Source organism: Vipera ursinii (assembly GCF_947247035.1).
Source record: "Vipera ursinii genome assembly, chromosome: Z".
NCBI lineage: Eukaryota > Metazoa > Chordata > Lepidosauria > Squamata > Viperidae > Vipera > Vipera ursinii.
In genome coordinates this window covers 25769446-25783777 of record NC_139517.1, presented here as the reverse complement: position 1 = coordinate 25783777, position 14332 = coordinate 25769446, and the positions used below count along the sequence as shown (strand labels likewise).

The window sequence follows — 14332 nt, the reverse complement described above, 5'->3', positions numbered from 1 at the left end:
TAATTTGTATGATTCCAGAAGCAACAGAGATTTGGATATCATAATCTTTCTAAAACGCATATTAAATATTTTGTTTTAATTTTTCTTAAGAGGCAGCTAATGGGCAACAAACAGAATCAGAATATGTCAAGTGTGACAGAATTCATTCTCTTAGGATTTGGGGATCTCATTAAACTGGAATTTCTTCTTTTCCCAGTGTTTTTAATGATTTACTTGATGACCATGACTGGGAATCTTCTTATTGTCCTCTTAATTGTCATTGATGAACATCTTCACACACCCATGTATTTCTTCCTACTAAACCTATCTTTACTGGAATCCTGCTATAGTTCTGTCATTTTGCCTAAAACATTATTGTGTCTCTTGACTGGGAAAAAAAGTATATCCCTAAATTCTTGCTTCATGCAGTTTTATTTATTCGCTTGTCTGGGAGGGGCTGAATGTTATTTTCTATCTGTCATGTCTTATGATAGGTATTTAGCTGTGTGCAAACCACTGCACTACTCTACACTCATGAACAATAGGTTGTGTCTGCAACTTACAATTGTGTCCTGGGCAAGTGGAATATTAGTTAGTACAAGCACAACCTTCTCAATAGCTTCCTTAACCTTCTGTGGACCCAATGTAATTGACCACTATTTCTGTGATTTATCCCCATTCATAAAAGAAATCTCTTGCACAGACACATATATTGTAGAACTAACTGCATTTACATTTGCTTGCATTTTTACCTTTCCTCCATTACTTCTCACATGGATGTCTTACATTTTCATTATTTACACAATCGTTAGAATTCCATCTACTACTGGAAAGCAGAAAGCTTTCTCTACATGTTCCTCTCATCTCACTGTGGTTGCCCTTTTTTATGGAACCCTCATGCTTGTCTATATGCTTCCACAGTCTAGGAATCTCAAACGTATAAAGAAAATCTTCTCTCTCTTCTATACAGCACTGACTCCTCTGATTAACCCTCTTATTTATAGCCTCAGAAACAAGGAGGTAAAGGCAGCCATGTGGAAAGGTCTCAGGAAATTTGTCATACACATAAGAAATTCAAGACCCAATTTTTGTTCAATATCAAAATGAAAGTGACTATGATTCAGCAATTATTTTTCAGATGTAAATTATACATGTATGTGTGCATGCAGAGAGATAGATGACAGAAGAAAGATAGATAAATAGACAGGCAGGCAGACAGACAGAGTGGTGCTTTGTGTGAATGGAAAATAAGGTATTTTTCACACTGAATTTGGGAATCAGTTAATATATTTTCAGATGGGACATTAAATGAGAATAACTCTTTATTAATTGTGTTCACTATAAAACCCTCCCCAACCTGATCTTAATTTTAATTGCCTCTATTAATGGCTAATAGTTATTCATCTGTATATATCGAACCTACTGACAATTGATAATTTTCTCTCTTACACAAAATATAAACATTATCTTTTATTATGTGTATTGTGTGTATTTTATGTGCATGCATTGTATATATATATTTGTTTATCCAACCATCCACCTTTGTAAGCTATTTGTATATTTAAAAAATAAAGCATGGATAAAAAACAAATTTTATGAAAATTCTGTTTTTCATTTGCTGTTAATTGATAAAGTCAATACAACCTTTTTTAAGCATACCCATAAACTGCAACAAAATTGATTCTTATTTCAGAGAAAGAAAGAAAGAAAGAAAGAAAGAAAGAAAGAAAGAAAGAAAGAAAGAAAGAAAGAAAGAAAGAAAGAAAGAATTATCACTATAAGACCAGCGGTGCGTCTAGTCCAGTTATGTATTCCCACATAGTCACAGGTTCTCTTATAAACAATAGAAATTGCCCTAAAAATAAAAATGCACAATGCTTATTTGCATTTTCCTTCTATTTTTGTAGACCTCAACACAAATACAGCATTGATGAGAGCATGTAGGAATACACTTGTGGCAGTGTTAGGTATTGAAAACCCAGCATTGAAGATTGAAGCAATAAAGGATGTACAACATTACTACAAATTCCAGGAGAATTTGAATTTGAATTGAATTAAGCTGAATTAAGAAAAAAAGTAATTCCATTCTATAGAATTTTATGAAATGTATATAAAAAAAATGAAAAATGTATATTCCTAACAGAGCTAATATGCTTATCCCTGCTGTCCTAGAAGGGATTAAATAAGTGTGATATTTGATTTCAGTGTTAGGAAAATGATTAAAATATCAGAAGAAACTCACAATGAAAGCTTAAGAAGCCAAGGTTTGTAATGGGTATGTAGTTGGGGATGACATACTACCAAATTTAATAAAATGAATAATTTAGATGTAATGTACAAAAGATCTCTTACAATGATATGATTTTATGTATTTATGGGGAAAGGGATATATAAGACAAAAAAACAACAACAATGAAAGTTAAAGCAGTTTATCTTTCTTTGCAACAGTGGATTTCCATGGTACTTAAAACAAGGTTTGGGGCAAAGGGATCCACAGGAGAATGCTGACTTCATGAGAATGATGACAGCAGCATTGTGGCATTGCATTACAAGATCAGCCGCTTCCTTTTTTGAATTTTTATGACAACAAATAAAAGTATAAAAAAGACAAGGTTTGGGTCATAATGACAAACCTCTGCCCAGACTTTAACTCCTATGAATATTCTGGATTGAGAAATCGTTATGAGTCAGGAGTCATCACTCAACTATTAGATTTGTCAGCAAGCCACCCTTTGGAAAGAAATGGGATCTGAAATGTTTCAACACCTAATCTTGCTTTGCTATTCCCATTAAACATATCCCAAATTTCAAACAGAGAGAATAGTGTGGATGAAAATTAACCATTTTGCTTTTGAATTTCAGGGTCCTGATCCCAGAATATTTAGAGAGTCAAAAAGCAGGTGCTGGATGCCTTCATGTAGCCCCCAGTAATTATATAGCCTTCTTTTGCTCTGAAATAATAGAAAGCTTATGTATAAACTTTTCCTGTTTGCTTCCAGATCCTACATTAAAGCCAGAAATTTATTTTTTTGGGGGGGAAGGGGCTGCTGAGATCTTTTTCTACTTAAGACATAAAATCTATTATTACTGTTGCAATTTATTATTTTTATTCTTGGATATTTATTTTATCGGTGTTTTTAATTGTATATGACTTTTATAAACTCATTGATTCCCACTGATATTTCTATCAGCTGGCAATTTTCCTGTGGTCTCACTGATTCTATTGGAACAATCCATCATTTTTCTTTTCTTGTTTTATTTATTCCTCCGTTTGTTGAGAACTTTGACTGGGTTTTTGCTTTGTTTTGTTTTCTTCCTTGATCCTGTTATCTACTAATTATCTAATTCTTCTAATTGTCCAAGATTTATCTATCCATAGCTACATTTTCACCTGACAGAGATTTGGGAAGGTTTTTGTTTCTGTTTTGGTTTCTGCCTTTATTTCTCATCTCATCCAAAAGGTCCTCAGGGCACCAAAAGTGTTCTTATATTTATCCTATATTCTGACCATGTTTTCCAAGCCATCTCCTCCTGGCCCACCTGTTTTTCAAGTTATTATAGCACAATTGAAGTCAACCAGCTGAGAATTGCCACTTTAAGTATGCTGATATGTGCTATAATCAAGCAGCTTCTTTCACAGTCATTAAAAATATTTGTTGTATTATTGGAGTAAGATATTATTAAGAGACTATTAGTCCCAGGGTATTATATTTTGCATAGAAGAACCTACAACCTTTATGCATTTGATGGAATTAATTCCCAGCTTTCCATCAAAAGATGACATTGAGTTAGCTAACAGAATAATTAATCGAATTATTTATCAAATTCTACTAATTAGGTGTTTGTCCCTATGTTATTTGAAAGAGAGAAAAAACTCTCTGGTTGATATAGACATTCTTGGTATATATCTTTTGCTTCTCAGCACCTTAAGTTGTTCTCTCCATTGAATTTTATTTCCTGACAAATGAAAACAATATTGAAATCCTACACCAGGGGTGTCAAACTCAATTTCATTGTGGTTGTCCTTGCTGTGTGTGTGTGTGTGTGTGTGTGTGTGTGTGTGTGTGTGGCCAGGGTAGGTGTGGCCTACTGTCTGGGTGTGGCTAGAGTGCATGTGGCCTACTGGGTGGGCATGGCCAGCTCTACATCATTTGCGTCAAGGGTGCCTATAGGGGTCTGGGCAGGAATGGGACAGATCTGAGGGTTTCTGGAAGAAGAGGCTGGAGTGGGGCAAGTGTCAAGGCATGGTCCACTGGAGGAGTCTCACTGTTCCTCTCAGGCCATGCCGGGGGGGGCTGGACAGTGGTGCAGGTTCCCCGGATCCCTGGGCAGCAGAGGTCAAACGCCCAGCCCTCAAGGATCCATGGCTCTAAGCCCAGCCCCACTTTTCCAAAAGGGTGCCCAGCTGCACTTACCTCCTTCTCAAGGTTGCTGCAGTTGTACTTGCTCTCCATTGTTCATGATGGGTATGAGGGCATAGTCAGTGGGAGGCCCTCTCCCTCTCCATGTGAGGAGACCTGGCTTTATATCAAAAGCTTCTTTACCAATAGGATGGGAGACCCCCCCAGGATAGGCCAGGAGGAGGGGACAAGGGGATGGTGAAAGGGCAACAGAGGAGGACTAAAGCAGGACTTCCCTCAGACCCTCCCTCTCTTTCCTTCCTTCCTTCCTTCCTTCCTTCCTTCCTTCCTTCCTTCCTTCCTTCCTTCCTTCCTTCCTTAGAACAGAATGGTGGGAAAATATTTGAGATGAGGGAGGGAGAAAAATAGGCAAGAAACACAGCTGGGGAGGTGTCACCCTTTGAGAGGAATGAAGAAATGCATCATCACCTGGAAGTGGCTAGCACATGGCCCTCGCCTACTTCACACATCCCCGGGGGAGGGGATGCCATGAGCAGCATGAGAGTCATCGTTACCTGTGCAATGCTGCCCATCCCCCAGCCTCCCTGGTTTTGGCAGATAAAAAGAAAATGATACGGTTGTTTAAAATGGACAAAACACCCTATTAAGACCCCTGCTGCATGGTGGCCCAAATATGGATTATGGAAAGACTGGGTTAGACAAGCATTAACATTTATGTAAATGAAAAGGAAACATTGGGACTGCCTGTTCCTGTTTCCAGTGAAGCAGTCGGAGGATTCGGAATGCCGAGCCCTTCAGCTGAATTTCTTTCTGTTTGGGGACACTGAAGGGGCCAGAAGCCACCCTGGAGAGGTGGCATGAAGGAGGAAAATCCCAGGAGAATCTCCAAATGGTCCAGGAGAAGCCTTCCAGAAACCAACAGAAGAAAAGGCTAGCTAATGCCATTGTCTAGCCCTATCTGCAAACAACAGAAGTCACAAGCTCTACCTTAAGCTGATTCTAAGCAGTGTGTTTGAATCTGGATTAAAATATTGATTTTCTCTATGCTACCTATTTTCCTGAAGAAGAAAATCCCAAAAATAAGAGATCTCCAAAAGAAGGAGAAGGGGGTTTCTACCCCCACCTTTTGGCTATTGGAAGTGGCAAAACTTACCCTTTAGAGAGGAAAAAAGACTAGAAAGAATTGAAAAAAATGAACAAACACTGACATCTACTGGTGGGCAAGGATTATTAGGGGACAAATTTCTGTCTCTGACCTTCAAAGTTCTCAATAAACACAGCTATCTAGATAAAGTGAGACTAACAAACCGGTCTCTCTGGTGGGCTCTGAAAACCACTGCGATGTGGCCAGTGTTGCGTCGAGCGACCGATCAGGGTTCCGGCCTCAACTCTTAGAGCCCCGTAACAGGGGTGAGAATTTAGAGGGACCCTCGCAAGGGTGAACACCTTGAATATGGAAGGATTTTGCCCTTTGCCACCGACCCAGTGTGCCGGACGTTCCGACGGTCACACTTGGGAACTGCGATAGCGCAGGAACAGGATCCTAGGACAAACTGAGGCACCAACACAAGTTTGTTCAAGGTGAGAGAGCACAGAGTGCCCGGGGTGGATGGTGTTGCCCCCCGAACAGCTTTGCACAGCACTCTTTTATTGAGCAGTTTCATCAGGGAGGGGGAAGTACACACATGAGAGAGCAACATATGGAAGGTCATAGGAAAACATAACTCATTGCATACAACTGCTAATGAAGAGGGCAAAGGTCATCACAGGAAACAATAAAGCATAGCTTATCGTATACAAATGCTAACAGAGAAGACAAGGGTTGTCACAGGAAGGAAACAATAAAGCATAGCTTATCGTATACAAATGCTAACAGAGAAGACAAGGGTTGTCACAGGAATGCATAACTTGAGGCAAGGACAATTACAAGAGACATTATCACAGGAAGGCATAACTTGAGGCAAGGACAATTACAAGAGACAGGAAGCCATATCTTGAGGCAAGGGCAATTACAGGAGACAAGTCTTGTTATATACAATTGTAAATGAAGCAGGAGACAAAGGTTTATCACTAGAGACAGGAATGTAGAACTTTATAACTTTCAATATAGGAAGCAAAAAAGGTCTTTGGGAGTCTAGGATAACTACAGGCCAGTTCTCCCACAAGCTCGACACGTGGCCGAACGAAATCTGTAGTTGGTGCAAATGTGGTTGCCTCCACACCCTTTATATCTTGGTAAGAGAACTGCCTTGTAATCATTCTCTCGGTGGTGGCTGTTGCAGTGTTGCATGTTGGGTTGCCTTTGGAGTTTGTTGATTTCGGGTTATTCTTCTTCTGATGATTCTCCGGCACATTTGGCGATCTCAAGATGGACTGATTCTAAGACTTTTGAAGATTTGGTGGGCTGAACTGTCTGCACTGCACCCCTGGTGGCTTCATCGGCCATCACCCCTTCCTGTGCCTGAGAAAATTTTAAATTGGGTCTAGCAAACAGTCTGCTGAAGGGTTCTGTCTCAAAGGCCACAGACGAGCCGGTCTCTTAGTCATTCTTCTAAGTTTGAGAACTTGCAAAGGCGTGCGGCCTGCCTTAGGCCCACAATAAACTCTGAAGCTGTCTCCCTGGATAGTTGCACTCTTTGGTCGAATTTGAATCACCACACCATCTCCGACATCTTGGGCTGGAAGTGCCCAGTTAGCTTCTTCTTAAGGTCTGCATATGAGACTGCTTTGATGGGTGTTGGCGCAAAAAGGTTATCTGCTAGGTTGAAAGTTGCTGGGCTACATACACAAAGCAACATGGTGGCCTTCAGGCCTTCCTCCACAATTTGATTTACTCTCAGTAGTTCTCTACTTGCAAAAGGTAAGACAGCCATTCTTCCGGATGCTTCATATCAAACTCTCTTAATTTGCTGACCTTCGGCATCTTCCTTCAGATTCCTGCGTTTTTTTGGATCCTGCTTCTAGGCTCAGGGAATGTGTCCTTTGTGCACGTGGCTGCTAGCATGGCTTACTAGCCAGAGAGGGGGGGAAAATGCCTCTTCGCCCCGGTGTGTACTGCCGACCCTCCTTGACTTCAGCCCTTAATCGGTGAAGCAGGATCCCACCTTCGTTGCCACTGTTACATCGTGGGCTCTTGGGAGCAGGAATGATAACATGAGCTGAGTACACAATAATTCATGCTTTTATTCTTGCTGGAACTGTACTGAAGGCTTGAGCCGCAACCAGCCACAATATATAGACTAGCCTCTAGGCGGCAGCCAAGAGTGGGCAGCCAAGAGTGGGCAGCCAACCCAATAGTGGGCAGCCAAGAGTGGGCAGCCAACCCACTCTTGCCACCTGGGCTAACCAATTGTGGGACCAGAGACAGCTTGTCTGGGTTGCTGGAGAGCCGTTAGCCTCTCCAGCAATGCACATGGTGTAATACCACAAGCCCAATACATAACAAATTCCATGAAAAATATTGAAAAAATAACCTCATAGCAATTCAAATTTTACAACTAATGAAAATACAGTCAAAAATCTTGTATGATAAAGAATGAGATTCCAATGTAACTCTCAGGATACAAACCACTTTTTTCTTACCATTATCTGTACAAATATGAGTCACTCTGCTCAGTCTACTGAAAGAGTTTGGTGTGAAATCTGAACCAGGTATTTGTGTAGCATTTACTGGATAAGCAGGCTGTATTTATATATCATGCTAAACCAAAAACTAATATTATTGATTGAACCTGATGAGTTACTCAGAATAATAATAATGTCTTTATTGATTACCCCTTGGTCCATATCAAAGTGCAAAGTTCCAGCAACAAATTGTTACTAAAATTTGATAAAGGCAATTTAAAATGGAATTTGATAAAATACAATTTAAAATGGAATTTAATAAAATACAATTCAATACTTCATATTTCACAGTAGCAGTTGAAATTTATCCATTTCTGTGTCTTTCCTCTTTGTTCTGAATATGGATGTACAGAAAATAGAATACCTAGATTTATAAATTATTTGGAGAGCTATTAAATGAAGTTGTAGACTTCTTTTACAATGGTACTATAGTATATCTCATGGGAACAATCAGAGAAACCTGAAAATCTGAGCCTCTAGCAAAATTATTTAAATTACTCTGGTTGATTTAAGGTCAGGGAACTCATTATATTGATATTTCCATTTAAGTTCTTTAAAAAGCATTTAAAATTATTTTAGTACTATGAAAACATCAAGCAAACCATAGTGCAACAGTGAGTAATAATCCACTGATACATTTGTACAACTTCCTGTATATTTGCAATGTTTTCTTTATATTTTTGAAAGATTGTAAGGTGGTATAGATGTACTGACTAACACGAATAAATATTACAGATTGTAATATACATTTATGGAGTGAACCCCACTGATTACATTAGGAATTTCTTTTGAATAATCAGGTTAGAATTACTCTATGATCTTAGCACATTTCACACATAAAAATAACTAAATTTTAATGGGACACCACTGATTAAAGTGATTCTTGAATCACTTCCTTTCATATCAATGCAGAATTTCCAGGGTTGAAAAAGACTGTGATTCTCTTTTAAGAAAAGGAACAGCCTTAACAATTACATTTGTCTAATAAAAATTTGTAGAATTTTGGTTCCCCCAATTATCCAGTGAACTAACTATGAACCTTTTTGATGAATTCATTCTATTCTCCTGAGAATCTATCCTTACCAATACCTTGGAATGTTTAATAAGAGAAGTATATGTACTAATGAAAAGATTTCATAATGGCTGAAGGAGATGGAAGCTTGTGAAGGAAGGTAGGCAAATCATTTAATTCTTCTGTATGAAACTTTATAAAAATAGGAAAAAAATCAGTTCCTGAAGTACTGTAGGATACAGACAGATGTTCATACTTGCTGGGGTTATATAACAGAAAGTAACATTGTGTGGAAGGAGATTATCTACTCATATCATTTGTACTTCAAACATTAGCAATTACTTTAAATATAGGATAGTGATTTTAGCTTCATAAAGAGAAATATTAAATGATATATAGTCAATGTACATGTAACACAGCCAGCTTAATATTTGTTTATTCATTCCTTCACTCCTGCTTCTAGAAATGTCTAGATTCTATAAGATTTGTATGTAATTGCTTTCACTCATCATTAGCAGAATATGAAGACAGAGTAAAAGAAAAGGGTTTGACCTTAATGTATGGAAATCTTTGAATGTTTGAAAAAATGAATAGAAATGTCCTAAGGGCAGCACTCTGGGAGACATTGTAGTATTAACAGAAGCAACAGCATTAACAGAAGCAACAACAGAAGCAGCAGCAGAAGCAATAACACTGATTAAGCTAATTTACTGTTCTACAAAAGGTCTATAAGAAAGCAAAACGACTTAATATATTGACCTGTTTCTTCTTTTCTTTTCTTTTGTTGTCCTTAGCATGGGGTGGAAAAACATCTTCAGTCCCAAGAATGCAGTTATTTCTTTCTCTTTCTGCTTTGTAAAAATCAGAAGGTGGTTCTCATTTTATTGCTTTGTTGAATCTTAGATGTAGGTTTCTTATCACCATATTACATTTATCTATAAGTGGCTCCTGTTTATGTTTTGTATGGCCTCATATTTTTTACACATTCTAGACTGTGTCAAGTTAATGAAAAATCTTCCCTGTTGCCTTTAAATTTCTATAGAGAACATATAAGGAACAGAAGTGCATTTTAATTTGGAAAACAGATGTGATAGAAGAGAAATTATTCTTTCTTTTGTTTGAAAAATGCTAAATTAAGAAATCACAAATCAGCAATTTTTCTAGAAGGAGTGCTTGGAATATGTCAAATTTAAATTAGGATTTAATTATACTAGAAGAAAAATCCTTAATGTACTTTCTGCGTGTCACAAATCACTTGGTTTATTGTATATATATATATATATTTAAAAAAATATTGTTATTGTGGTCATCTTCCAGATAAAATTATCTATGGAAAACCAGAATAAAAGCACCAGATTTATTATTTTGGGATTTTCTGGTAATGTGGAAATGCATGTCTTGCTTTTTATATTGTTTTTGATCATGTATGTCATGTCACTGTTGGGGAATGTATTAATAAGCATTGTCATCAGACTTGAGCCTTCTCTTCATATGCCAATGTGCTACTTCATTGCCAGTCTATCTCTGGTAGATATTTGCTATATATCTGTTACTGCCCCTACAATGCTAGTCAACTTCCTTTCAGAGGACAAATCTATCTCCTTGGTTGGATGTGCTGCCCAACTATATTTCCTTCTCTCACTAGGAACCACAGAGTGCTTTCTTCTTGCAGCCATGGCTTATGATCGCTTCTTGGCCATCTGCAATCCATTGCGCTATCCCTTAATCATGAACAAACAGCTTTGTGTCTGTCTAGTGGCTGGGTCATGGGCCAGTGGGATTTTTCTTTCACTAGGCCAGACAACTCTGATATTTTCTTTGCCTTTTTGTGATGAACATTGGATCAACTATTTCTTTTGTGACATCCCACCACTCTTAAAGCTAGCCTGTGGAGATACCTATCTAAATGAAATCACAGTCTTTATGGCTGGGCTGCTAATCACTCTGATCCCATTATTGCTAATCCTGTTCTCCTATGTCCACATAATCAATACTGTGCTGAAACTTGCATCTGCAAATGAGAGGCAGAAAGTTTTCTCTACTTGCTCCTCACACATTATTGTCATCACTTTGTTCTATGGATCTGCTAGTGCAATGTACCTGAGGCCCAGATCTACCTATGCTTTTGAAACAGATAAATTTCTAGCTCTGTTTTACTCCATTGTAACACCAACTTTGAATCCTATTATTTATAGTTGGAGAAACAAAGAGATAAATGAAGCTCTTAAGAGAAGGTTTGCTTCAAAACTTATCCGTTGTAGAAGATGATTAAAAGTCATAAAGTTAATCCAGAAAAAAATATTTTGTGGTGATTATTTTTTCCCAGCTTATTTTTGCAAAAATGTCACATATAGTTCAACAAACATCTATGTTTTGTTTATATTTATAGTGAAATAATAATAAAATAATAATAATAATAATAATAATAATAATAATAATAATAATAATAATAATAATAATAATAATAATAATAATAATAATAATGTTGGAGGTCATCTAATCCAAACCCCTGCTCATTTACTGTTTTTCTTAATGTGCATATTCTTTGCTATTTTTTCCTAATCAATCTTTATATTATTTTCATTCTTATCTGACTTTTTTCCTGTAACATATTCATAAGTATATTATATTTGTGCTTGCCGTTAAGATGTCTATCCGTATATTAATAATAAAGTCTGTCAAATTTAATTTTGGATGTTAAATGGCATGGCTGTTTAAGCTAATTAATACTCATTTGGAAGAAACTGTATTATGTCATATTTAAAAACTCATGAGAACATGGATAATTCTTGCAAAGGTTAATGCTTTAAAATAATAAAGGAGCCAGTAAAATCTTTGTAGAATGAAATATATTCCTCATTTCTTTGATAAGTTAAGTGCATGTATTTACTAATAGCACAGGTCACCTTAATTTATTATATTCTATTTAGTTGAACATCATTCACATAACACACACATGCAATATATATTATTTCAACAATATTTCTATTTTTCCAGTTGTTAACCCCTCTAATTAAAATTAACACATGAACAAAGCTACTGCTTTTTCCCATTCCATTATTTTCTCTTCCCGTGCTGTGGATTCATGGCTGAACCCTAAACATTTGATAACAGCATTTCCCACATAAGGGATGAAAATTTCTGGAAGATTTACTAAGGACCAGGATTCAAGAAGAACCAAAGTCAATAACAATTTATCTTCACATGACATTGTTTTCTATTGTTTTTACTATTATTCCTTTCCCAATCTTCAGCACTGCTTCAGCAATCAATATCCTCTGAGTTTCTCTCTGTACTGGTTGAAGAGATAGTTATGATCTAGGGGCATGGGCAAGGCAGACCTAGCATGAATTATTGTTTAAAATTTCTTTTTATGCAACATTTGGGGAAAGCAGGTTTTTTTCCCTGTGCACTGATGTAGTACCATTATAGTGTAGAGCTATATGAGTGCACAGATCACTATAGAATCTTTATTTGGTGATCTGTACAGTTGCATCTGGCCCTCCTGGCAAATAGATGGGGAAGAAATGGAGGTAGTGACAGATTTTATTTTCCTGGGCTCCAAGATCACTGCAGATGGAGACTGTAGCCAAGAAATTAAAAGACGCTTACTCCTGGGGAGGAAAGCCATGACAAATCTAGACAGCACACTAAAAAGCAGAGACATTGCCCTGTAAACAAAAGTGCGTATAGTCAAGGCTATGGTCTTCCCAGTTGCAATGTATGGCAGCGAAAGTTGGACCATAAGAAAGGCTGAGCGCCAAAAAATTGAAGCCTTTGAGCTATGGTGCTGGAGAAGACTCCTGCAAGTCCCTTGGACTGCAAGGTGATCAAACTGGTCAGTCCTAGAGGAGATCAACCCTGACTGCTCTTTAGAAGGCCAGATCCTGAAGCTAAAACTCAAATACTTTGGCCACTTAATGAGAAGGAAGGACTCACTGGAGAAGAGCCTAATGCTGGGAAAGATTGAGGGCAAGAGAAGAAAGGGACAACAGAGAATGAGGTGGCTGGTCACTGAAGCAGTAGGCGTGAGCTTAAATGGACTCCAGAAGATGGTAGAGGACAGGAAGGCCTGGAGGAACATTGTCCATAGGGTCGTGATGGGTCGGACACGACTTCACAGCTAACAACAACAACAACAACAGTTGCATACGATGTTTTGTTTCCCAATATGTAGAAGAAAACTGCAAAGAAAGCAATCTTAAAGACTTAGAAAAGCTACAGAAGAGACAACAAATTTTATACTCAATATTAATATAAGTGAAGGCAATAAAAATGAATTATTCTTTATCTTCATTAACCTTTACAATAAAATATTCAGAATTTCCTTCATCCAAAATAAAAATGGAAGAGAAAAAAATATATCCTTTCCCTGTACTTAAGAAGTTTTCTTCCCAATTTTAGTGCTGGGAAGGTGGAGTGATTTTTTTTTTCAATTACACTGCAGAAGAGTTGATGAATGAGTAGCTTCCTTGAGGTAGCTATTTGCATAGAAAAATTAACAATGGAATGTTATTATTGAAGAGGTTAATTAGGTATAGCATGCTATTTTTAGCTGCTATGTAAAAATCTCCTTTTAGTTCCAGACATTTTATATATTATAAAATCCCTTGTGAAAATGGGACATTTTTTGACATTGTTTAGGTTTTTTTTAAATATATTCTTTAACACTTTACCTTTAATACTCTTATCTATAATAAGTAAGTACATTCTTATTGTGAGAAGTTTTATATCAAAATATATTTTATTTTTATACTGTTTTTGTTAGGTTCAGACAGACGAAAGACTCAGTGAGGGTTTAACAACAAGAAGGTTTATTAATACACATAAGTCAACTGGCAACTGTCAAAATAACTCCGGCTTATATACTCGAGCCGTTTGAACTGTATCCAATCCCTAGCCCGGACTTTCTTGCCGTTACAACGTTAGCCAATAATTGCACCCAGGCTTCCCGCTTCAAAGGAACCTTCTTTGCAATAAAGCTACTGACATAACACCCCTTCCCCCCCAGTTGATGTTATTTGTTGACGTACTCTCTCAAGTATTTGGGTGGCTTATGGACCCTAGATGGGTATCTATTGGACTTGCCACTTACGTCATTGTTAACTGACTGGCTGATTGTTATGGGTCTGGAATTTTGGGTTACTGGCTCTGAAGATTCACTACTAACTGATTGTAATTGCTGTTGTGGCTGTTGTTGTTGTTGTTGTTCAGGTACTGCTGGCCTGTCCATAGGAAACAACTCCCAATCAATTTGACAATGCTGTGGAGTTGCTACAGCTATACTGGGTTGAGTTTCCACCTCTCCTCCACTATCTGGAAAGTCATTTTGATTAAGCCAAGATGCAGTATCACC

The 14332-nt window shown here is 37.4% G+C and overlaps 2 protein-coding genes across 2 annotated transcripts; both read left to right on the top strand.

Moving 5' to 3' along the window:
- Positions 1 to 222: 222 nt before the first annotated feature.
- Positions 223 to 1086, top strand: LOC310649250 (olfactory receptor 10A3-like; the record flags this gene model as incomplete). Its single annotated transcript, XM_083377554.1, has 1 exon — positions 223 to 1086. The coding sequence occupies one exon, from the start codon at positions 223 to 225 to the stop codon at positions 1084 to 1086; it is 864 nt and encodes a 287-aa protein (XP_083233680.1).
- Positions 1087 to 10305: 9219 nt separating this feature from the next.
- Positions 10306 to 11244, top strand: LOC310649249 (olfactory receptor 10A3-like; the record flags this gene model as incomplete). Its single annotated transcript, XM_083377553.1, has 1 exon — positions 10306 to 11244. The coding sequence occupies one exon, from the start codon at positions 10306 to 10308 to the stop codon at positions 11242 to 11244; it is 939 nt and encodes a 312-aa protein (XP_083233679.1).
- Positions 11245 to 14332: the final 3088 nt, after the last annotated feature.